Raw genomic sequence first — 24,253 nt, forward strand, 5'->3', positions numbered from 1 at the left:
ATATAGATAATGTTATGTAGTATTCATCATATCATGTCAGGAGACAAATAAAGTTAGGTTGTTCCATTGATCAGAGATGCTAAATTTGATCACTAGCAGAAACTTGGGTCTCCCATGGGTTAAGTCCAAGTTTAATATTGTATGTTTCCTTGACTAACTGTACAGCATTGTTTTAATTTTTTTAAAGCTTGTATAATTAATAAGAGTAATAAATAGTTCTGGTTTAGAAATAATGGTGGGTATAGACTTCTGGTAAGTAGTATTCACCTTGTCTACCCTTTCCTCAAAGACTCCTTATACTAAACATTTCCTTCCACCTTCCTCTTTGTAAGTGTGCAGGAAATTTTTGCAAATTAACTGCTAATGAGGACCCCAGATCTAGAGGGAGATTAGAGTAAACATTTATGGAGGGAGAATAACAGTACTATGAACGTTTATTGAGCCATTACCGTGGACCATGGCACTGGGCTAAGCACTTTCTGTGGATGGTCTGCACAGTAACCCAGTTAGGTAAGCAGCATTGTTTGCCTGTTTTACAGATTAGGAAGCTCAGGCACAGAAAGAGTGAGATCTTGCCCAAGGACCCACAGCAAGTAAGTGGTGGAGCTAGGGCTCAGAGCCAGGGCTGAGTAAATCCAGAGCCCATTTCTCATCTGCTGCACTGTGCTGCCTCCATTACTGTGTACCAGCTGTTGTACCACACACTGTCTCATGCATTTTCTTGTATAATTCTCACATCAGTCTGTAAGCAGCAGTCTCATATAGATGAAAAGTTACTTACCCGAGGGCGTATGGTATCTGAACCATTTATCCTATTTTGTTGTTCTCTCCCATGTTTCAGCCTTTTAACAGCAGAGTAGTTTGTCCAGCGAGGTCCCTTTTCCCACTTCCCAGCACCCACATAAACAGGAATCATGTGCTGGAAATGAAAGCAGGTGACAGAAGCAGCTGCACAAGCAGGAGAAGCCTGATCGGTTCCACCTAACCAGATGACAGGAGTGAGAGCCTTCAGTTACAATTCGGGGACCGTCAGTGAGAAATGGGATGACAGTGAACCTGAAATAAAGGTTGTTGAAATAAGACTGGTCTTCCAAGGGAAAGTGTTTCCTTACTGTCTGCCGTCTCACCAGAGAGGATATGGCAGTCTTAATTGAGTAACTTCAAACCGATGGTCCAAAGCCATGAAGAAATTTCTGAAGGAAAGTGTGATTGCTTATAGTTTTTGATGCTCACTATTGATTTCCTTTTTAGAATTTTTTTTAACATCATCACTGAGTCTGTATATAATTATAGCATAATAAAATGAGAGGAATAGAATTAAAGACAGTAATATGACCAAAATTTTTTTACGATTTTTGTGAGGATTAAATTGATATACACACACACACAACACAATGTAGCAGAGTTCCTAACACAGAGTAGGCATTCAGTATGAAAGTTATCATCATTATATAATTAAATCATTGAGTTTTGTGTTCTCACATGATACGGGTCTGGGAGCATTCCCTAAGTTAGGACATTTAGCCCCCCAACCCAGGAAAACAAACATTCCAAACACTGCCTGGCTGTCACCTAAGCTAGAGACCAGATCTCCCTTAGTGACCCTCTGTGGCACTGGCAGGAGGCTCCGATTACCGCGGTGTCAGTCACACTCTGTCCTTCTGTTTCAGGTGGTTAGCTCAACCAATGGAGAGCTGAATGTCGATGACCCTACGGGAGCCCACTCCAATGCACCAATCACAGCTCACGCCGAGGTGGAGGTAGTGGAGGAAGCTAAGTACGTTCATCTTTCAAGGGGGCTCTTGAGTTATAGGTTGAAAAGCCTTTTCTCTGTCTCTTCCTCTCGTGTGCTGCTCATTTCAGACTGGATACCTCATGCTTGTGCCCACAGCTTTCTTCCTTTGACCATTTTATTTTTTGCATGGTACCTTAAGGCTGCTGCTGCCCTTCTTTAGCTGTGATTTCTGAGAAGACAGTCACATTTTTAGTCCACGTGGATGAAAAGACATAGTGAACTAAAAGAATCCTGGTATGAGAGCTATAGCAGATAGCAGTCCTGAGCCTCTTGGGGCCCTGGAGCCTCTTGCTCCCTAAGGGACACAGAGAGAAATCTACTTGTCTAAGCCATGGGCCATGCTGAACAGCATCTGATTTCTGGTTCTTGGCTAACCACTTTGCATCTATAGTCCTAGACAAGGGTCTCAGAACCCTTTTATTCTCACTTAAATGATTCTGAATTCAGAGAGACTCAGATAAGTCAGTCAAGAAAAATAGTCTCTGCACCTGTTGAATGAAAGAGTCTTGGGATGGAGAGGAAATTACACTAATCCCAAGAGGGTGAAGAGGTTACCCCACTCCCTTTTCTGCTTCTCTTGCATGTTAATGTCTTGCCCTGCCTCTACCACCAGCCCCTTGGTGCTCTCTGCATGGTCTGTGTTTAAACTCTTAGAAAATGGGGTAGAAGGTGAAATAATGGCTGATTCTGCGGCAAAAGCAGCATTTCTATCACTTCTTTCCCTTTTTGCCCCACCCCAAATTCAGGTCCAGATTTAAACTCCAAGGCAACATGAGGTAGGGAGAGAGAAGTCCTTCACCAATCAGTAACTGCTGCCACACCTGACACGGATGACTTTTCTTATAAACCCTTTGAGAACATCCAGGCTATCCCAGTATCTTGTTTTCAGAAGCAGGCAACATATTTATAGTGATATTGTGCCTTAAGTGATCTCTTGAGCCCCCAACTAGCCTAAGTACAAACCAGAACATGCTTATGCCTCAGTAAAAGGTAGAGGCTAGTCAAGATCTGCGTTCTTCCAGATACAACTTTTCATGGTTGTCCCCCTGCCCACTCCTCTGCTCTGCTGCCCATCTATTAGATGAGCTCACTTTCCTTTCGAGAGGTCGTTTCCTTTAAAAGCCAGGACTTGAGGATTCCTACCCAGTAGATAAAAAGCAACCGAGGGTGACTTGGACTCTCTCTTGTTGAGTCCCTACTGACTGTAGGCAGCTTCAGATGCTCCTCTCCTGGTTAATGTAAGGCCCTAATACGTAAGGAGGACAAGGGAGTGGGGGGGTCAATGCCAGGAGGAGACCATTTTTAGTAAAAGGAAACATGCTCCCTATTCTCAGGGGCTTTGGAAGTTTTAATGGTTCTCACAGTTTTTCAGTTTCCATGACAAAACTTCATTCTCCCAAATAAACAGTGTGGTACTCCTACCCTCTGAGTTCTCAACCTTGGCTGCACTTTGGAGTCTCCTGGGGCATGTTAGAAAATACAAATGCCTGAATCCTGGCTCCAGAGATTCTGGTTTAAGTTATCACGGATGTGGCCTGAGCATCAGGAGTTTTTAAAGTTCCGGTGATTCAAATATGTCGCTGAGGTTGGGAACCGCTGTACTGGGTCTGATGGCAATGTTTGTGGTCTGATCCAAACATTGTCTGGGCTTGAAAGATGGCTGCGCCCGTTCCCATCCCCACCTCACTCCCAATTCACCGTTGCGGCTATTACTTTGAAGGCCAAAAGTTGAGCTCTGGATTTCATACTATACTTTGAGTACCAGGATTGAATTGGGCTTTAGTCTTATAATATGCCCTATACAGAATTATCTTTGAACCCATTTATCTCATTTCATTTTGGTAAATGTGTACACTAATTGTGTATGTAAGTGTGGTGTTTGTGTTCTGTGTATAAGATAGGGGACCAGTCACACACACAGATTTCAATCTGGTGTGTTCTGTTCTGGTATAATCTAAATTCTAGATGTAAAGAGAATTTAAAGTCTCCCCATTTAGCAAAGACCACTGTGCCAGGTGTGAGCCTTCTGAAAGACGTGGAAACCAGAGGGGAGCAGTCGTATTTGACCAGTTGTCATCAAAAGCTCATGGCTTAGGACATTTTGCGTGGCATTTCCCCCAGTGGTTTCATGAGCTACCACTCCATCTTGTCCAGGGAACTGTCAGGGCACAGCCATGTGTTTTTCTTCTTGGCCCTTCTATGTATTGGTTGGGGGCGGGGGAGCCATGTGTCCATCCGCTTGATCACTTTCATGGGAAGAAGTCACAGCTAAGAGAAGCACAGGGCATCCCACACAGCTCCTCATTGCACACAGCTGTGATGCCATTTGTCCATGCAGCCTGCTTGTGGGAAAAAGGGGGCTGTTGCCTACATTAAGATTGAGCTTGAGTACTGGGGAAACAGTGTGGAAACCTTCACTTCCCAGCTTTTGATTTTGGGTTCCTCAGCCAGCTTGTTTCATGTAAAGGAGGAGAGAAATAACAGGGTCCCGTTTTTTGTTCTGTAAACAAAATAAACATCTAACTTACCCTTTTCTCTAGATATAGGACACATGTACTTGTTTAAGGGCGATTGGAAGGGTAGTGAGGCAAGGCAAAGCTTTTTGGCTGACTTTTGTTATGGTAAGAACACAGGAATTTTTGGTTATCCACTGACTTTAGCTACAACTTAGCAAGTGTGGACCTCATTTTCTCTGAGAATTAACAAGAATGGGATTTAGGCCTTTTTCTGGCAGTTATACCTTAGTCCAAGCAGTGACCCTCCTCGATAGTCACCTCCTAATAAGATAAAGTGTCTCTTAAGCTTGTTTTCCCCTCTAGAGAAAGAGCTAACTGCTGGCTGCATTGGTCAGGCATGTTGGTCTTATAGAAAGGCTAGGGACTTCTCTTTCCCTCAGAATATTTGGGAGGTTAGCTTAACAAATTGCACGGTAAGACTTCATGTGGGAACCAAAATGGTTTGGCCTTGGTTCCTGATTGAATTCTTACAGGCAGGATCATATGCTCTTTCTCCTGCTACCTTCCTGGAAGTTGCCCAGGAAAGCCCACTCTTGGGGCTCCCACCAACTCTTTCTGTTTTGCCTTAGCCCTCACTGAGATCCAGCTCCCACCTCGACGCTTCTATCAGGCACCTGCCCCCTCCACTTTAGTGTGGGGACCAAGTGGCCTGGGCCTACTCACCCTGCCTTGACAGAGGAAGAAACTAAACACAGACACATACTGCATGTTTGCATGGCTCACAGGGAGTCGCTTCCATCTCACCTCTGTGGACTAATATCTCTCTTTCTCTCTCTTCCTTTCTGTGTTTTTCTCTTTACACACTCTGTAGCTGCCTGAAAATGCTCAACCTGTGGTGAGTCCCTCTCTCCAGTCCACATGCTAGGGGAGTGGACCAGGCTAGGTTGGGATTGGCAAAGCCAAACAAAATGCCTTAGGAACACTCAATGGCTCCCGTATGCCACCTTGTGCCATACCCACCCAGACTGGGGAACTAGATCCACAAGGTGGGGATGGGCAGGCCTGTACCCAGCAATTAATCTGTTCCTTTTTTCTTTCCAAACCCACCACATTGCAGCCTCCTCCTGTCAGAACAATATCCCACAGTATCCAAAATTGTCTCTTCATTTTTAGCTGAGTGAATTTTTTCTCAAATTAATACGGCTAGATATTATCAGGCAGAGAGGGACAGAGGTAAGAAGACCAGATTACTGTACCAGTTGTACAATCAGAATCTAATTATTCCTCACAACTCCAAGGACAGTTGTTGCCAGATAATGTCACATTCTGTGGCTTGGTCTCTAACCTTAAAATTAGCAGCTTTGGAAAAATCTGTGACTTTTCTTTTTGGTTCAGCTGGTTCTTCCATCTGTAGAATATGAGTATCTCCAAATAAGAGAGCTGCTTCTTGGGGGAGAGATGGACATTTTGCTGTTGTTGTTGTTGTTTTGAGTTTTTTGTTTGTTTTTCATTTATTGTCTTTTTTTTTTTTTCCTTTTCTTTTCTTTTCTTTTCTCTTCTTATACGAGCATATAGCGGGCCAAGGGCCGACTTGGCTAGTGAGACATTGGAGTCTCTCTCCCACTCCTGGAGAAGGTCCCTTGAATGCACTTTTGGGGCAGCATGCGGGTCTTGAAGGGGAAGCCCTGGCGGCTCCACGTTGGGTGGGGCATGTTCTCACTGTAAGGCAGTGCCCTCCCTGCCTTGCTTCCTGGGCATTGCCTGTGAGCTCCAGGTGCTCGTGAGCTGATTGGTCTGCTGTGGTCTGGAGCCAGAACCTCCTACACTGCACGTGTGGGATGATATTCCGTGTGGTGATAGCAGTCTGCTGGCCTCTGTGACTACCTTGTTTCTATTGGTCTTCAGTAACTGAGTTGGGCACCGGTTTCTGTACCCTAACTCTCTAAGCCAAGTTGTCTACAGAGTTTCCCAAGGGACAGAGATGTATTGAAGATAGCAATTGGGTTTTATGGAGATAGAATTTATAGTATTACAGTATCAAGGAGTACATTTGGCCTATTTATTTAGCAAACATGTGTCTGTGTAATCTGACATCATCGTGGTCTGTTTTTTCCTGTGAGATGTCAGTCACATGATCCTGATTGCAAATACAGGGCCTACTTTGTGCTCATCCACTCTGTGCTTGGAACTCTAGGGGGTCTCAAGGCCTTCCCCAAAGAGCTGAGATGCAATCTACCTGGAGAGATAAGACATGCATGCTTGAAAGGACACTTTTATGGTATTGTCCCTTGAGAGGTCAGTGTTGACAGGGATGGTTAAGGAAGACCTGATGGATACTGTGGGGCTTAAACAAGGCATTAGAGCAAGGGAAGAATGTATAAGTACAGCAGAGAAACACAGTAAAGGAATAGCTGAAGGGAGAGCCAATCAAAGAATCAGCTGGAAGGAAACCTAAGACACAAGAAGAGTTCATCACTTGCCTTCAGTCTCTTCTGAGAGTAAGACATCCGTATGGAGTCAGTCAATGGGCTTGGTCTGGGGTCTGACCAAGTTTCACAGGTCCTATTGCCGGTAGTCACCACAGAAACCAAAGAGTTGATTGTGGAGCCCGTTTCCTCGTGGGTAGAATTATTAAAAGCTTCTGCTACTGCTGAAGTTTTAACTACAGTAACTAGCAAAAATTAAGGCTCTAAACCACACCTCACACTCTCCTCCAGTCAGGTGAATTCAGCTTTGCACATCAGGTTATGATATGCTTATAAGTAGATATTAATTCTTATGACTTGCCTTGGAGGAGGTAGAAGAGAAATTGTATCATTTGCAACGGACCAAAACATTATTTCAAACTTTTTAATGATTGTTCTTAACTTAAAAACACAAAATCATCATCTTAGCATCCTCCAAAAAGCATAAGAATAAAAACTGACTTAAATGTTAGTGATCCCTCTGAAAATCATGGTTAACAGGGAACAGGTAGCTAGCTCTATTGAAGTACTGGTACTCCCATGAGATTTAATTCACCTTATTTAATAATTTCTGGACATTCAGCTTGAAAGAATGTCTGTTTTCTAAAGCATATGTACAAAAAATGACCTTTTTTAAAAATCCTTCCCCAGGGATTCCCTTAAGGACTGAAAACAATCAAAAGTGTTGGTCATTTTTACTTAAAAGAATTTATTCAGCCTGTAAATACAAAGGACACTTTGTTTAGTGACTATATTGACACCCATTTAATAGTACATCACATATGTCATTATACTCTTAGAAAATCTTTTTTAAGACTCTCTTAAGAAGCTCCTATTTCCAACATCTCCATGTTTAATTCATTCAGTTATGGTTAAAGCCCATCATTTTGTCTGTGTAAACATCTATTTCTGCATTCTAAGAAGACACTTTCTCCAAATTTTTGATAACTAGTCCATGGGGTGTGGGAATACAAAAGGGTCTGACTAAAAAAGGGGGGAATCTTAGCTACAGTGGAGGACTTAGGGATATGCGGAAGTAAGCAACAGCTCTTTATTTCTGTATGAATATTTCTGACATTAAACCCAGAAGGATTAGGCAAAAGACCCAGAGATAGTTTCTGAGAAAAGCTTTCGTTTCAAGGATCCAGCAAGTCTGAGTGACACTTCCAGTTTACTCCCCTCCATCACATGGCATCTTTGACTCATCCACCACTTTCTGCCCCTCACATTCTCATTTCCCATGTGTCAGCTTCCTGGAAAGGACATATCTTTTGCACCAGCCATGCCACAGCCCTCATCACCCCCTTCTGGAATAGTCGCTGCCTGAGCAAGAGGGGCTTCCTGTTCCAAAGACAGCAGTACAGAGCAGGTACCCGAGCTAAAGGCTGTGGCAGAGCTGTGGCTGTTGAAGGCATCAGGCCTCAGCCCCACCCTAAACAGGGTCAGTCCTTGAACCCAGCCTGGCACAGCAGCAGCCTCGGGAAGCTTAAGTTGGGGAGGACCCTGCAACCCGATGCTTCCTGGTGATCAACTGTGGCATTGATCCTCTCCAGATGAAGAGTAGGCTATGCTGATTTCAGTTAAAAGATCCTGGCTCACACAATTAGGGTCGGGGCTTCTCCTGCCTACGCCAGGTAGCTAGCTGGCTGGGGGCGGGGATGAGATTAGAGAGAATCCTTAATCCTTTCATTGGTAGCATGTGAGAGCCTCCTAGAGTTCCAAACATCATGCTTTTCTTGGCATTTGTTTGCCTTAGTTTAGCCTCCATACTCACTGACCTCCGAAGTTGCATTAAATAATTTTGCCCTCTGTATGAAGGGGCAAACAGTGCAGGCTCTTCTCATGCAGCCCTGAGGACCCCAGCCTTGGTTCAGTATAAAGGAGGATGAGACTTTCAGGTTGGGGTGTTAGACTGAGAAATAAGCCTTCTTCATCCTTCTTCCAAAAATGCCTGCTTCCGCCCTGCTGCCTAGCCTGCAGCACTTTGACGATTAGGTTTGGAATAAAGCAGCCCTCTCCTTTGGCTTTCCTGGCAGACACTGCCCACTGCCTCCAGTATGTGCACTGTAGATGGCGGGCGACCCTGTGGGTGGGTGCCGGGGGGAGTTCCACCCCTGCAATAAGCAGAGGCAGGCAGAAATCTGTTGGCAGCTGCGGGCCTCCCGCACTGACTTGTGGTCTTCCTTGTGCTCCAGGTGCTGCTGCTTCTTTAAGAGGAAAAGGAAGAAGACTGCTCAGCGCCACAAGTGACCCGTGCCTCCCAGGAGTCCTCAGGCCCTGGGGACTCTGACTCGATTGCACCCGCAGCTCCTGCCATTTCTCATTGGAAGGGACTCCTCTGTGGGGGAGGGTGGAGATCCAAACCAAAAAGAAGAAAAACAGATGCCCCCAGAAGGAGCTAGTGCAGGCAGCCAGGGCCCAGTGGGTCAGTGGCCGCCCCTACCTGCCTGAGGCTCTGAGCAGGTCCCAGAGCCACTGGTCCTCCACTGCTTACCCTTGGGGCTGCCTGGTTGACTCTCCTTCCTATTGTTTACAGTGAAGGTGTCATTCACAAAAACTCAAGGACTACTATTCTCTCCCCTCCCCTTAGTTTACTTGCTCCTGGTTCTTGCCCCACCCTCAACCCTCTCCAGCATAAAAGCTAATGAGCTGAAGGCTTTGTCTGCTGAAGGAGCTTGAGAGGCTGGGGGTGCGGCCAAGAAGGTAGGAGGGAGATGCAGGCCAAGGCTGGAGAAGAACCTTCTCCGCCCACCAGGTGTGTCTGGCAGTATGGCTCCCTCTTCCTCTGTGCCTGTGCAGCCTCCATCCCGAGCTGGCCACGGGGTGCAGGTTACTCCCTCCTTCCCTCTTGTGAAGTTACACTGTAGGACACAAGCTGTGAGAAATCTGCAGTCTACTGTCCCTGTGTGTTGGCGTTCTTAGCTTTCTTGACAAGCGAACTCTGTTCTCCAGACAGTAGTAGAACATTGCAAATTGTTCTGAGCAAAGGACAAAAAAAAACTGACTTTATTGCACTTTTAGTTTGTTTTTTTTTTTAAACAAAAAACATGGCAGATGCATATTGTGTCTGGTTATATTGGGAGTTTTACTTTTTTTTTCTGTTTTGAGGGGGATGGGGCCAGCCAAGCCATTCAGAGAGAACATGGGTCCAGAGGACATTCTCAATGGAAAGAGTTGGGTCTGCAGCACCCAGAAGAGAAGAAGCCAAACTCTGTGTCATTCTGAGTGAACTCTCAGGTTGGCAAGGAAACATACTTGAATTTTCATTCGTCTTCTCAGCTGCTGAAGAATGTCCCTACCAGAGCCTCTTGACCTCATCAGCCTGCAGTTTGGACAACCTAGCTCTCCAGCACATGGGATGAGCCAGCCAAGCCAGACTGTGACAGGAGACAGTTCATCCCAGAGAAGGAGATGCTTAACAACAAAAATCCGAAATATCTGTTTCCTCCACTGCCAGGGACTTCCAACTAGATAGCCATGTGACTTCCTTAGTGACTTGGGGGACAAAATTAGTGATGAAACAGCCACCACTGTATTGCCACTAGTGGACAAGAAGGAGGAAAGTGATCCTGCCTTCCAACTGCCAGAGGAACCTCAGGATTTGGCTCATCATAGGGCCAGGAAATAAACTTGGTCTGTACTGTTTGCCCCAATAGCTGAGTTACAGCATTTGGGCTGGCCTGCCTTATCAGAAACCAAGTACCTGCAAATCTTCTTCCAGCAGGTCCATAGCTGCAGGCTTAGGCCTCAGTGTATGGGGCTATAGTGAACAGGGGGGTAAGACTGGTTAGTGCTGGAAAATTCCTGGGGAAAGGAGACTGAAATGAAAGGTGTGAAATTATCCTCTCACTTGGACTTAGACTCCTTCTAGATGAGATGGCCACGCATCTAGAGCCTGTTCTCCCCGGTACACTCTCCACGTCCAGACATGCTGCCATGAAGGGTCTTGGTTCCTCATTCACTGCTTGAAAAGTCGCCAACGTATGGAGTTAATAGAACTTCTCGTGCTTGATTTTCATTGGAGATGAGCGACTTATCCAAACAGTGACTTCGCATTCCAGATGTGATCGAGGAGAAAGGATTAATTACATCAGAGAACGAGGTCTTGTATCTGGGGGTAGAGAGAGCTAACCATGGAGGGCAGTGGCTGGTGACTTAGTCTGGGGGGTTTGGGAACACGGAAATCATTGCCTCTGGCTTGAGATGTAGGGCTGTCTTTTGGACTGGAGGATGCAGACATACTTTCTGGTAGTTGGTATTTTCTGACGAGTCCCTTGATGTGTCTTACATGGAGCAGAGAGAGCAGCGGTAGCGTGGATCAGAGTTACTGGGCTTCACCTGTGTTCCACTGGTCCTTGGCTAGGAAATTTCACTTCACTGGCTTCAAATTTGCCTAGCTTATATAAAGATTGTAATCATTCATTTCTTTAAAAGAAAATTTCCTATTAACAGAATGGCTGGGAGATGCAGGGTCACACCGCTTCCCCACAAGAATTTTGAATATTGGGGTTTGCTTCCTTGACATTAGCTAAGGCACTGTCACTGAAACTTACATAGTTTCTCAGTTGGCATTTGGGTAACTCTTCTCAATTTGGGTAACTCTAATTTCCCGTATAGAATCTTTAACCTCCACATCCCTGTGTAGAAAAAGCCTTGCTTCTCATGGGAGGGCAAGAGGAAATGGTGGCAAAGTCCAGAGCATCCCTGGCACCCCTTACTCCACTAAGTGCCTCCCCACTTCCACAAAAAAGCAAAGGCAGTTACCAGCTTGGCTGCAGGGCAAGCCCTCTTGCAGCTGGGTTTGTGACTTTTTCAGGGTCTTAACTTTGTTTTAAAGGCTCGCTATTGCGGGATTTAACGTGAGCAGTTGTGGGGTTCTTCCTAATGCACTCTTCTCACTCTCTGCCCCCGCTCAGATCTCTTACTAGATATTTGATTTTTCATAACAAAGGTGAAGAGCCCAAGTCCTTCTGGCATGCACAGTAATGGTTACCTTCCCAGGGCCATTGGTACTCCAGGGTGGTTCCAGACCCCCAAGTCTACTGTGATCTTCCTTTAAAAAAGAAAAAAAAAAATTTTTTTTTTTTCTTTTTGAGAAGGATACCTAAGGAGTAATTTGGCCATCAGTTTCATCCCCATCAGGCCTCCCTCCTCAGCCCCGTTGCTGTTGTTGAGTAGCTGTATTCCTCAGCCAGGGCCTCGGGGTTGGGCACTCCCTCCACCTACCGCCCACCCAAATCCACTTGCTCTGTAGTCTTTGAGCTTCCTTCACTCCATAACCATGATACCTAGGGATCTTTTTCTTCAGGATTGATGCAGTTGCTGGGTTAGCATTAAGCACTAACAACATTAGGGGTTCTCCCAAGCCCTGCAGTCCTTCAGGCATTGCATCCTGAGCAGATTGAAGCAAGCAGGCCAGGAATCCACCAAGACGTAAGGGATCCTTCCCTTGTGACTAGAGCATGGCTGTGTCTGTGCAGTAAGGGTTGATTACTTGCTCTGCAGCCCTTGGCGTTTCCCAGTGATTTCACTCCAGACTGCTCTGCAAGGATGTGCAGAGGGTGCCAGCAGCAGCATGCTTTCATGTCTGCCTTAATTAACATACTCCTGCCATTTTGGCTTTGTCTAGGAGGAAACGGTCTAAGAAGGTACAAAGTCAGGTGATGAGGTTGGCCTCCAATTAAAGCCCCATTTTATTTTGGGATATAGGGCGACGGAAGACAGCAGGATCCTGAGTTTTCCAGTAGAAGTGTTGATTGCCTCTTCATTCTCAGTGAACTCCAAGTTCGTAGAGACAGCCCCTGCCATTAGCCAGAAGAGGTGTCCATCGCCTCTAAAGTACCTTCCAACCTGGTTCACTGGAAATGTACCTTGGGAGTACATATTCAGTGTTGGTTCTCAGTGTTAGTAACCACTTCTGTTGTCAGAAATGAGTGAGGGTAAGGTTATGTCAGAGTGGTTACTAAAGATCATAGCCTTAACTTTTTTTTATGCAAAAGAGACAGCTTGCTCCCCCTCCAGTGAGCAGCATGGCCTGCATTTTTCAAAAATAAGTACTTCCACGGCAGCCTAGAAAGGATCTCCTCTAAGGAACTTGATCTTTCTTCTGATGCATCTCTCCCAAGTCTGCATGCCTCGTGTGTCGCAGTCACCTCTTCCATTTTCATATTTAATCTAGTTTTCATTCCCAGTGAGTTGCCCTGACAACACTGTCTCCAGCGTCAGAGCCATGTTAGGGCTAGAATTTCTCAGATCGGGAGCTTGCACTGTCATACAGCCAACACTGCCTTTGTCAGGCCACTGCCACCAATCCACCATTGCCCCAAGGTGGGCAGGTGAGTTCCAGAAACCCTTAGGGAGCCAGGATAACTTGGCACCCCATCTGGATTGGCCTGAGCAGCAGGTACTTGTCTCTGGGGTTCTTGCTTTTGCCAACTTCAGGGCTCCAGGAAGGTCCCTCTAGAGGTTGATGGCCAGAGTCTTCCCCATGATGGGTTGGTAGGAATCAAAATGGGATGCCTGTGGTTTGGTTTTCTTGGGTGTTTGTTTGTTTTTGATGGGGGAGGGGAGTGATTTTGTTTCTGAATAAGAAAAAGAGGAAACCATGGCTCTTCTGAGGGTTTAGGCAGTGTTTTAGCCACAAATAAGGAATCTTGGAAGTCTTTGATCAATTAAGCAGTCTTAAAAATGTTTTTCCTAATTCCTTTTGCAGGTGACTGAGTGCAAAAGAATAGTTTCTCCATTGTATTCAGAATAGTAAGTAGGTTCCCTGGATATAGACAGTAGTAGTTGACATATTTCCTCAAAAAGCGACCAGGAAGTCCACTCCAGAGTTTGTTTGTAGCTCAGCTTGTATTACAAAGGAAAAAGTGAATGTGTACTCCATATATTTCTAGTTCGATTACCAAACTCAGTGTTATAAAGAAACCTCAGTTCTGTGGACAGAATTTATTTTGTTACTTTTCTTTTTTTACTTCTCACAATCATCTTTCCAGTGCCATCACCACCTTCAAAGCAGAGGGTTATCCATGGTAAGAAATGGGGATGCAGTGCAGTTGTCCCAGTAACACACACAAGAGGACAGCTATCCTGATTGCCCCTTCCCCGCAAATCCCCTCTTTCAGAGCAGGTGAGACATTTTCAGTGTTCCTCTTTTTGAGCTCCAGACCAAATCCCAGGCCAGCCCTTACACCAAAAGCTTTTTTAAGAGGCTTATCAATCTGTTAGGAATGTCTCAGGAAGATGAGCCATTTCTTTGGCGGGGGGTTACGGGGGACTGTATCTACAGATGGGTGTGTGTGGTTGCATTTGTATGCGTGTGTGTGTGTGTCTGTGCGTGCCAGCACTCATCTGTATGCATTTCACTTCCATAAAGACTCACAGCCCACCTGAAGAAAAAAAAACTCACAGCCCAGGTTGCTGGGACCATGTGTTCCTGAATATTCTCAGAAGTAAACAAGAAACAAATGAGTTTCTCAAATTGGTGTGGCAGCAAGCTGGCTCTGGGAATGAGCCCCATTTATCAAGGAGAAGAGTAAACAGCAGAAAAAAAGATGAAACCAAAAATATTATAAGCCCCCCCAATGGAAAATAATGTTCATTCGTCAATTCCCATTGGATGTATTACATGCTCTAATTTATTATATTATTATTTTGTCTGTTTCTTTAATCTTTGCCCATTGTACTTTTTAAAAGATGTTGGGATGTTGACTGCAATTTTTTAAGACTAGATAATGTATAAATCAGCTGTGGAAATCAGTTTTAATTGATGCGTGGATGTGTCTGATTATTGTTAAATGCCTTTTTTTTAACCTTTTATTTTAGATACATAATTTTGTTTCATAAACCCTGGCACTGGTCTGCAAAGCTCAGCTGTGAAAATGAAACTTGTAGTATTTTTAAACATGAATGTCAATTTCAAGTGTATTTGAAACGGTTCCTCCAGGAGAGAGATTTGTACACCATTAAGTAGAAACTCCTCTGCAGAGGAAGAAGCCTTCTTTGGAGTAAATGGAAATGGGTCTTGATATTATCTCAGAGTAGCCCATTTCCTAGGGCACCATGGAAAACACAAATGTGATCTTTAAGTATACCTCTTCTCCAATCTGGGGAGGAAAGGACTCAGTTTGCACCCTTTTTGTATGTACAATAAAATGTCTTACCTTTCTTGGCTAATTTTGCTTGTTTGGTTGGTTGGTTTCTCTGCTTTTAAGCTCTCCTGGTTCATTTGTAACGGAGAATCCGTCTAGGACTCTTAGTAACAAGGCTCCAGGAATGAAAATAATGCCTGATACTTTGGCATTCTTGCGTCATTCTTTTGGGTTGAACATTGACCTCTCCTGTGGGACCCTCAGAATGGGAGAAAATATTTGCAAATGAAGCAACTGACAAAGGATTAACCTCCAAAATTTATAAGCAGCTCACTTTAAAAATATTTCTGGGGCTTCCCTGGTGGCGCAGTGGTTAAGAATCTGCCTGCCAGGGCAGGGGACAGGGGTTCAAGCACTGGTCTGGGAAGATCTCACATGCCGCGGAGCAGCTGAGCCTGTGCGCCACAACTACTGAGCCTGCGCTCTAGAGCCTGCAAGCCACAACTACTGAAGCCCGTGCATCTAGAGCCCGTGCTCCGCAACAAGAAAAGCCACCACAACAAGAAGTCCCCGCACTGCAACAAAGAGTAGCCCCTGCTCGCCGCAATTAGAGAAAGCCTGCATGCAGCAACAAAGACCCAACACAGCCAAAAATAAAATTAATAAAATAAAAAACAATAAATATTTCTGGTAGAATTTGGACATTCATCACACATACTAATTCCTGTATCCCTGTGGTTCTTAGGTGCTAGAACACCAGGAAGTTAGGATCTGCTCTGGAACAACTATGAAATGGCAGCTTTGTAATTCTGCTCTACTGATGAAGAACATCTATACAGACAGAAGGTATGACTATGATGTGCACATATGGCACAAAACAACTGGCAGTCTGGCCATCATTGGTTCCAATTCTTTCTGTTACTACTCAATTGCTACTTAACGATTTCTTCTTTCACTAGTAAAAAACACGTTTAAGATCAGCATGAGAGGGACTTCCCTGGTGATCCAGTGGCTAAGACTTTGTGCTCCCAATGCAGGGGGCTTGGGTTCAATCCCTGGTCAGGGAACTAGATCCCACATACTGCAAACTAAGAGTTTGCATGCCACAACTGAAGATCCTGCATGCTGCAACTAATACCCGGTGCAGCCAAATATTTTTTTAAAAAATCATCATGATAGAAAAACTTCATATTGAGAACACTGTATCCGTCAAGCTTATTTTTTTTCATTAATGCTGTTTTAGCATTCATTAGTTTTAGCATTAATTAGTTCCTCATGTGGAGAAGGCTACTTTGAAAACATAGCTTGGTAAACAATTTTCTCAGTGTGGGCAGTGTGAGACCAGTGAGTGGGGAAAGAGGCTTAAGAGACCCAAAAAATGAAGGAGGAGAGGAAGAGGGGGTTGAAAGATCATCTTTCTCAGTGCAACAGTTTTACGTAGAAGAACCTCCACCTCATTGAGAGGTGGTCTGGATTGAGGTGTGAGAATTAGAAACAGCAAATGTTATTTGCATTTATTTGAGAGAACTGTCTGTTGAAGCTCTGCAGTCCGCCTGCAGTGACCTCAGTGTAAGGAAGGACGAGGTAATGTCAGTGGCCATGCATAACCTCAAACTCAGGTCGGCACCTTATATAGAGACCAAATTGCCAAGTTCGACTATAGAAATGGAGCCATGTCTACCTACAATCTGGGCTGTGAAGACCAGGAATTTCTGTAAAGTTAATCTTTGAAAATTAAAGACATTTAATAATGTCATGGTTCCGAGCTTTAGAAAGATGTCAGTGGCAACTTTGGGTGTGTGTGTGTGTTTTAGACTTGCAGTACTGAAGTATATATGTTGCGGACTGTTGGGAACAAGCGTCTTCGGAGCCCTGAAATACTGCTGGGGCGCATCTGACGACTACTCCTGACCTTCCGGGAGGTTTCTAGAAAAGAAGGACTCAACCTCAGACCCTTGCAGATATTATTTCCCACCTCAGTGCCAACGTGACGGCTGTTCCATCCAGCATTTGTTGAGCACTTAGCCCTGCAGCAGTTGGGGGAGCTGTATACAAAGTAAGAGCAACAGTCCGTTTCTCACCAAAATAAATAAATAAAAAATTTAAAATGTAGTTGCTTAGGAAAACAGGTAAAAAAAGGAAGTTAAGAACCAGAGTATACAATAGTGTGCGTTGACTATACAGCAGTAAGCACAGTAAGATTAGAGAAGGGAGAGAAAAAAGGACAGTGACGGGGATTAAGTCAAAAGGAAGTGGGTTTTGAAGCAAGTTTTGCAAGACAGACGGAGCTGTATAAGGTTATATACTCTGGGTAGGCATAAACGTGTCCTGAGTTTTTGGAGGCTATCACATTTAAACCCAATTCGGTGTGACTAACCCTTGACTGGCCCAATACGGACAACGACAAGTGTCTTCAGCCCCATCCACAGACTTCCTAACCTAAAGCCTCGGTCACCACCTGCCAAACGACTTCCACGCCCACAAAAGCGCGGCGGGCCATGGGGTCTCTCCGCTTGGGCTGGTAGCCTCTTCAGAAGCCCAATCCGGGGCTCTTGGAGAGGGCGTCGCCTTCCGCTCATCCCCTTCCTGTTGGTGGGCGTCGACGAGCTGTGAAGCCAATGAGGCCACAGTAACGTGGCAGCCACCCACGAGCCCGCGTCTCCGCCCGCCCAGTCAGCGAGCCGGGCTCCGCCCCCCAGGGGGACCTACCATCTGGCGCCCAACCAGAGGGGGAAATGGGGCCTGCCTCCCGCTAGGAGGCCTGCAGGAGCCCCGGTTCCCCCCGGCTGCGCTCGGTGGAGGAGCCGGGCCCACGTCGCCGCGCCCCTACCCTCCTCCAGCCTCGGCAGCAAGGCCCGCGCTAGCTTCTCCCGGTGGATGCTGCGGCTCTCGGAGCGGAACATGAAGGTGCTTTTCGTCGCCGCCCTCATCGTGGGCTCCGTCCTCTTCCTGCTGTTGCCTGGACCTTCTGCTGCAGATGAGAAGAAGAAGGGACCCAAAGTCACTGTTAAGGTCCAGCCTCCCGTCTCCAGACCTGCCTAGCGAGGCCTGCCCTCCGCCGCCTGGGTTCCGGCCTTGGCGCCTCTGGTCACACATGTCCGAGGCATTTCGGGTCCCAGAGCTCGGGCCTGGGCGTCCTCGGCCTTGGCTCTACCCCTCCCTAGTTTCCCTGTCGTGGCCTCTTGGCGCCTGGGTCGTCCTCCCCCATTCAGATTGGAGAATGACCCGGACCCTCCCCGAGAGCCCAGCCCTGACCCAGGCGTTGGCGCCCAGGATGCCTAGCTGGGGCCGGCGTTGCAGACTCAGAGCTGCCTATTTGCAGATACCCAACAGTGCTGAGGAAATGGTGAAAGATCACGCCTGCCAGATTGCCGGTCTTTTCTCTACGTAGGCCAGATTTTAGCCACTTCATTTACAAAGCACAGCAATGTAATAGTTTACACCTGAGTGGTGTGCTTAGGCTCCCATCTTTATGGTGTTTTGATGTTAAGTTTTAGAATCTGGGCCCATTATTTATTTAGAGCAAAGGTTGTTACCCTGTAGTCTAAGGAGAGTGTAAACAAATGGAGCTTTCATTAGATTCTCATGGGGTTTTTGTCACCACCAAAATCAGATTCAGAAACTGCTCTTAAAATATGGGTCTGTTTTCTCGCATCCTCCGGGTAGCTTCTTGGGCCCTCGGTTCCCTAGGAAAGACCCTTTTAAGAGGTTAAGTTTGAAATTGTCTTTTTCCTCAGGTGTACTTTGACTTGCGAATTGGAGATGAAGATATAGGCCGGGTGGTCATCGGTCTCTTTGGAAAAACTGTTCCAAAAACAGTGGATAATTTTGTGGCCTTGGCTACAGGAGAGGTAAGTGGCTAGAGCTGAGGTAGCCAAGCTCACAGGCAGCGGAGTTGGCAAGTAGGGTTGGCGGCAAACTGAACTGCAGAGCGTGGCCCACCCATAGCAGTGGCCGTCACGGAGTACCAGCTATGCTCTCTGGCACTGGGAACCCAGGATTATCATATCTTCTCCGTTTTTTTTAACTAAATCCAGAATTAGAATTTTTTTTTTGAGAAAATTTTTCATCTTTGAGACGTTGCAGTAACCAAAGAAAACATCCAGGGAAACTAGTTTGTGGTCTCTGCACCAGAGTGAGGGGCCCAGAGCTTTCCAGGTTTTAAGGAAATGAATGCCCCATTTAAGAAAGTCTGGGGCTTCCCTGGTGGCGCAGTGGTTGAGTCCGCCTGCTAATGCAGGGGACACGGGTTCGTGCCCCGGTCCGGGAAGATCCCACATGCCACGGAGCGGCTGGGCCCGTGAGCCATGGCCGCTGAGCCTGCGTGTCCGGAGCCTGTGCTCCGCAATGGGAGAGGCCGCAACAGTGAGAGGCCCGCATACAGAAAAAAAAAAGAAAGTCTGTATTCCAACTTCCCATTGGGTCAGCAGGTAACTTTTTTTTTTTTTTGGTCAGTTTTCTTGCTTCTCTCCCTATGATTAGATTAGGAAAAAACGAGAGGGGAAAGGTGGAGGCATTATGTATGAAGTAGACTTGTATACAGGCAGAGGAAATGTGCGGTCTTACAGCCTTTCCTGGATCTGTGTGCTCCAGGCCTGGCCTTTGATTACTGGTCACCCAGTGGCACGTTGAAGGATGAATCTGCCAGCAGGGGTTTCTCTTCTGTGAGCAGTTGTTGTTGTGGGCTGGGTTCCTGCAGGGCCTATTTAATGTCTGCCTGGTGCCTCATGCCACCTTCTCACCTTCTCATCCCTTTTTCTAGAAAGGATTTGGCTACAAAGACAGCAAATTCCATCGTGTGATCAAGGACTTCATGATCCAGGGTGGAGACTTCACCCGGGGAGATGGCACTGGAGGTAACCTCAAATCCTCTGGGCAGAGGGGTCTGTCAGTGCAGCCCCCAAGGTGGGAGGGCCAGGGAACCCAGTACAAAGGAGAGGGAGGAATGGGTTTCAGGTGGACATAAGAGAATCTTGCGCAGCTGGCAAACCAACTGATCCAGGCCTACAGCCTCGGTGACTTGCCTCGCAGTACGCCCTGCGGGGCGGGGCAGGGAGCAAAGTGAAACACCTGTAGGTGATTCTAGGTCAGGCATGCAAAGCTTGTGTGGGCGGCCCTGAAAGCCCCAGCAAGGGTGGGAGAAATTGCTCTCCTTGGCAGTCTCCCCCCAGAGACCACTTGACAAGCGCTGGCAGTCTCACCTGCGCTACTTGTACCGTAGGACAGACAGACAGCCTGGACTAACCAACAGGTCTCACCACACTTGGGTGCACAGCCTGCGGTTCCTTTAGACACAGCTGCAGCTCACCCCACCGATCAATATTTACTGGGCCAGGCTCTGTGGTGGGTGCTGAGGATGCAAAAACCAGTGGGACGGCAACTCCCTTTCACTTCCAGTACCTGAAAAGTCACAAATGGGCTGTAACACAGCCTTTTAGGGCTCAGGCTCTGTCCTCAAGTGGTTTATCGTCGAGGTGGGAAGAACGAGGAGAAAACACTATGAAAGTGACATAATACAAGATGTAAGTCATAGCTAGCTGGACGACAAAGACAAAGCAGACGTGATACAAAAGCACTGTAATCGTGGAGTCACACACAGTTGGGTGTCTGCCACCTTCTTACTTTGTGACCTCAGGCAAGTGAGTCCTCTGAACCTCAGTTTCCTCTTCTGTAGAGTAAGTGGCAAGAGTTGTGGGTGCTGGGAGGGTGAGGTGAGATGTTGAGCGCGTAGTGCCCAGCGAGTGGTAAGTAAAGTCAGCCGCCGTCAAAGTGCTGACAAGTAAAGGACTCACTTTGCGCCAAGGTGATCAGGAAATGGCCTCGTAAACGTGAGGACAGATTTGAGCGGGGACAGATCTGGCTGGGGAGAATTTGCATGGGCAGGGAAGAGGCAGGGTTAAGGCGTGAGCTCAGGTCTGGTCTGCGGCAGGAACTTGGCCAAAGGTGGGGTCAGGAGGATGGAAGTGAAGCTCCCACCGGGAACCCAGAGTGGCGGGCCGTGGCCAGGCCAGGGACCCAGGGCTTTGTCCTCCACGGAGTGAGGATCCGCTGAAGACTTGAATGGGAGCAAGGCCTGATCGCAAAGGAGTTTGAGGGATAATAATGTGGCAGATTCAGGACATGGACACAGGAGAAGCAGACTGGCAGGGGTGTTGGTGCAGCTGCCCCTGCGTCGGGCGATGTGGGCCTGAACCCAGGGAGGATACCTAGTGGGTAAGAGCAGAGATTCGAGAGCCAGACCACCTTGGTTTGAATTCCAGTTCTGCTACTTCACAGCTGGGGTGCCTTTAACCTCTGTACCTCGGTTTCTTCATCTTTGAAATGGGGCTCTTAGCTCCTGCCTTACAGGGTGGGTTTTTTATGTTTCTCATGCTTGCACCAGCCCTCTGGCACACTGTTCCCACTCTGAGCACTAGCCGTGATTGCAGCGGGGGTAGCAGGAATGGGAGAAAAGGATGATCCGTGATGGGGGTGAGGACAACACTGACAACGTGCGGAGGAAACAAATGTCAAAAGAATAACTGAAGTCTGGAGAGAAAGATGACAAAGTATGTTGAGTTTAAAACCTTCACTATCCGTTTAAGTTTGGGACTCCTTATATCTTGGTAAAGTGATTGGAGCTAAGGATATAGACTTGGGAATTTTCTGGATAGCAGCAGTAGTTGAATTCCTGCAGTTCACTGAGATGCACAAAGAGGATTCTCACATGGGAATCCTCTTTTCTTAAAAAAAAACTAAAAGAGTTGACAGTTTTATTTTCGCATTTCACATTACAAATTAAAATTGCTTTATTTGGTCCCACTACTCCCCTCCAAAACTATTCTCTCTTTGATAGGAAGGGGGAACAAGTCTTCCTTGTCATGCTGTTAGAAAACGTCACAGCGCCGTGATCGCCTGGTGAAGTAGAACAAGTAATATAAAACTGATGTAAAGAGGCTCCCCAATCTCCTTATCTGTCTGGTTGAGTCCTTCCTGGCCAGGTGATTTTCAAACTTCCCACTTACTGTACAATCAGAAATACCTCCTCAGCATCAGTCTAGGACAGCTTCCCAACCTGGTTCCACTCTGTGGGAACCACAGGATGGAAATACGTGTATTGAAGAGGAAAAAGGTTTTGTACACAAATAAGTTTGAAAGGTGTTGGGTAAAACAAAATGAGAATTACTTCTTTGTTGCTGGGTTTCTTGGGGCCTCTAGTGCACAGTGTGAATCTCTAGGAGAGGACCGGGACAAAGAAGGGTGCAGTATTTTGCCGTATTTCTCCGGGAACCAGCCTTGGGAACTTAGGTTAGGATCTCTGGAATGGGGTAGAGATCCTCTCGGCTCCACTATCTTGTATGCTGGCCACAGACCCTCCACAGACAGACACAGTACACACACTCAGAGCCACCTTTTATTTTGGTTCATGCGTTGATAAGAGGCTCTTGACTTTCCAGAACTCAAATGGCAGCCCCTCTCTTTTGCTTCTCCCTGCCCCTCCCCACTCATCTCTCTTCCTGCTTTGGATTGTCCTCAGTATCATTTGTGCTCTTAGGAAGAAAAGCTGGTCAGCCACAGCAGTCCTTTTTTTTTTTTTTTTTGCGATACGCGGGCCTCTCACTGTTGTGGCCTCTAACGTTGCGGAGCACAGGCTCCGGACACGCAGGCTCAGCGGCCATAGCTCACGGGCCCAGCCGCTCCGCGGCATGTGGGATCTTCCTGGACCGGGGCACGAACCCGTGTCCCCTGCATCGGCAGGCGGACTCTCAACCACTGCGCCACCAGGGAAGCCCTAGTCCTCCTTTTCTGGAGGGTTCTTACCTCCCCTGCATCCTGCACAGCACCTCCCTCCACTAAAGCAAGTCCCTATGGAAGGCCTCGCAGGCCACAGCCAAGGTAGTTTTTAATATGTGCCTTATTTGAAAGTCATAAAACTATATTCTCAAAGTAATCATTGTGTGAGCTATTCACTAAATCACCCTGGCCTCATGTCCCACTTGGGCTGTCAGTATGGTTTGGCTCCAGGGCCAGAAGGTAGGAAGGGAACAGCTTGTACGTCCTTGTACTCCACTGGAGCCTGGCCTGGCACGGGGGACAGGTTCAGCCTCTGGAATCCTCGCCCTTAAGATCTGCTTCGTTGGGGCTCCCCCAGCTCCCCTGACCTACTCTTTCTTCCCAGGGAAGAGCATCTACGGTGAACGCTTCCCTGATGAGAACTTCAAGCTGAAACACTATGGCCCTGGCTGGGTAAGCATGGCCAACGCAGGCAAAGACACCAATGGCTCCCAGTTCTTCATCACGACGGTCAAGACAGCCTGGTTAGATGGCAAGCATGTAGTGTTCGGCAAAGTTCTAGAGGGCATGGTGAGTTTGGTGGGGGGGAGGGAATAACCCTGGGCAACCCTGACCAGGGATCTGACACAGACCCCAGGGCAGGGGATCCATATATTTTATCCCTTTCCCAGAAGGGAATGTACAGATTCTGACCAGTGTTTATTTCTACAAACCTGGGGGGAATTGAGACTAAACAGCCTCTCTCTCTATGCCCCCGAGTTCTTTTTTTTTTTTGGTCATGCCATCTAGCGTGCGGGATCTTAGTTCCCCGACCAGGGATCGAACCCGTGCCTCCTGCTATGGAAGCCCAGAGTCTTAACTGCTCGGCCGCCAGGGAAGTCCTGCCTCCAAGTTCTAAATCCCTCCAGGCCCCAGGCAGAGGCCGGCCAGGAGGTCTCGGTGAGGCTGCACAATTGCAGCCTCAGGCATGTCCTGGCACCACCGTCGGTTGTACAGGGCCCAGCCGAACACGCTGTCCCGGAGAAGTCTCTTGGCACCCTCTCCCCAGCCGCCCCCCTCCTCACCCCTAGCCCAGCCTGGGTCATACTTCAGAGGATCGAAACTACTGCATCCTCCTGTTGTCAAATCTGGGTTCTACTTGCCCTGGGCTGGCGCCCGGCCACGATGCCCTTAGGATTTTGGTGCCTCGTGGTTTCTACGCTGTTCATCACGTGCAGGTTTCAGCCCTCGCTGCCACACGCTGGGGCCCGTCTCCCTCGACCAGCAGACCGCCTGACACTCTGCCTTCCTCCCCAGGATGTAGTGCGTAAGGTGGAGAGCACCAAGACAGACGGTCGGGACAGGCCTCTGAAGGACGTGACGATCGCAGACTGTGGCAAGATCGAAGTGGAGAAGCCCTTTGCCATCGCCAAGGAGTAGGGCCCCAGGGACCTCTTCCCTTTGAGCGACTGTCTGTGTGGCCCTGTTGCCCTCCTGGGGGTGAAGACAGCCCGCCACAGGGCTCCATGCTGCACTGGCCGTAGTGCTGGCGTCTGACGGAGCGGACCCCTCCCCCCACATTCTGCGGGCCCGCGGGCCCAGTTTTGTAACAAACTCCTACCAACAAACACTGACCGATTAAAAAAAAGGTGTTTTTTTATAATCTGCGTATGGGCTAGGTTCTGGGGCCTCCGG

The 24,253-nt window shown here is 47.3% G+C and overlaps 2 protein-coding genes across 9 annotated transcripts in view; both read left to right on the forward strand.

The window, feature by feature from the left end:
• The window catches only part of CSNK1G1 (casein kinase 1 gamma 1), a 146,663-nt gene extending 131,459 nt beyond the window's left edge, over positions 1-15,204 (forward strand). For 2 of the 7 annotated variants that reach the window (XM_060294142.1, XM_060294146.1), the window contains 3 exons: positions 1,671-1,777; positions 5,123-5,146; positions 8,912-15,204. In XM_060294142.1, coding sequence (XP_060150125.1) covers positions 1,671-1,777; positions 5,123-5,146; positions 8,912-8,966 — 186 coding nt within the window. In that variant the 3' untranslated portion in view covers positions 8,967-15,204. Of the gene's footprint in view, positions 1-539; positions 710-841; positions 1,030-1,670; positions 1,778-5,122; positions 5,147-8,911 lie in introns of those variants that run through there. The other 5 variants (XM_030878972.2, XM_030878976.2, XM_060294147.2 and 2 more) reach the window with 4 other exon arrangements.
• A 2,393-nt stretch (positions 15,205-17,597) lies between these two features.
• PPIB (peptidylprolyl isomerase B) lies at positions 17,598-24,221 on the forward strand. Of its 2 annotated transcripts, none has more exons than XM_060294155.2 (5): positions 17,598-17,713; positions 18,544-18,657; positions 19,569-19,662; positions 22,965-23,149; positions 23,876-24,221. In XM_060294155.2, exons 1-5 carry the CDS (start codon positions 17,684-17,686, stop codon positions 23,996-23,998), a joined length of 546 nt encoding a protein of 181 aa, XP_060150138.1. In that variant the 5' UTR covers positions 17,598-17,683; the 3' UTR covers positions 23,999-24,221. The 2 variants fall into 2 exon arrangements, with proteins under 2 accessions (XP_060150138.1, XP_030734831.1); XM_030878971.3 differs by having other exon boundaries at positions 17,612-17,818.
• Positions 24,222-24,253: the final 32 nt, after the last annotated feature.

Source organism: Globicephala melas, chromosome 2 (genome assembly GCF_963455315.2).
Source record: "Globicephala melas chromosome 2, mGloMel1.2, whole genome shotgun sequence".
In the NCBI taxonomy this organism is placed as follows: domain Eukaryota; kingdom Metazoa; phylum Chordata; class Mammalia; order Artiodactyla; family Delphinidae; genus Globicephala; species Globicephala melas.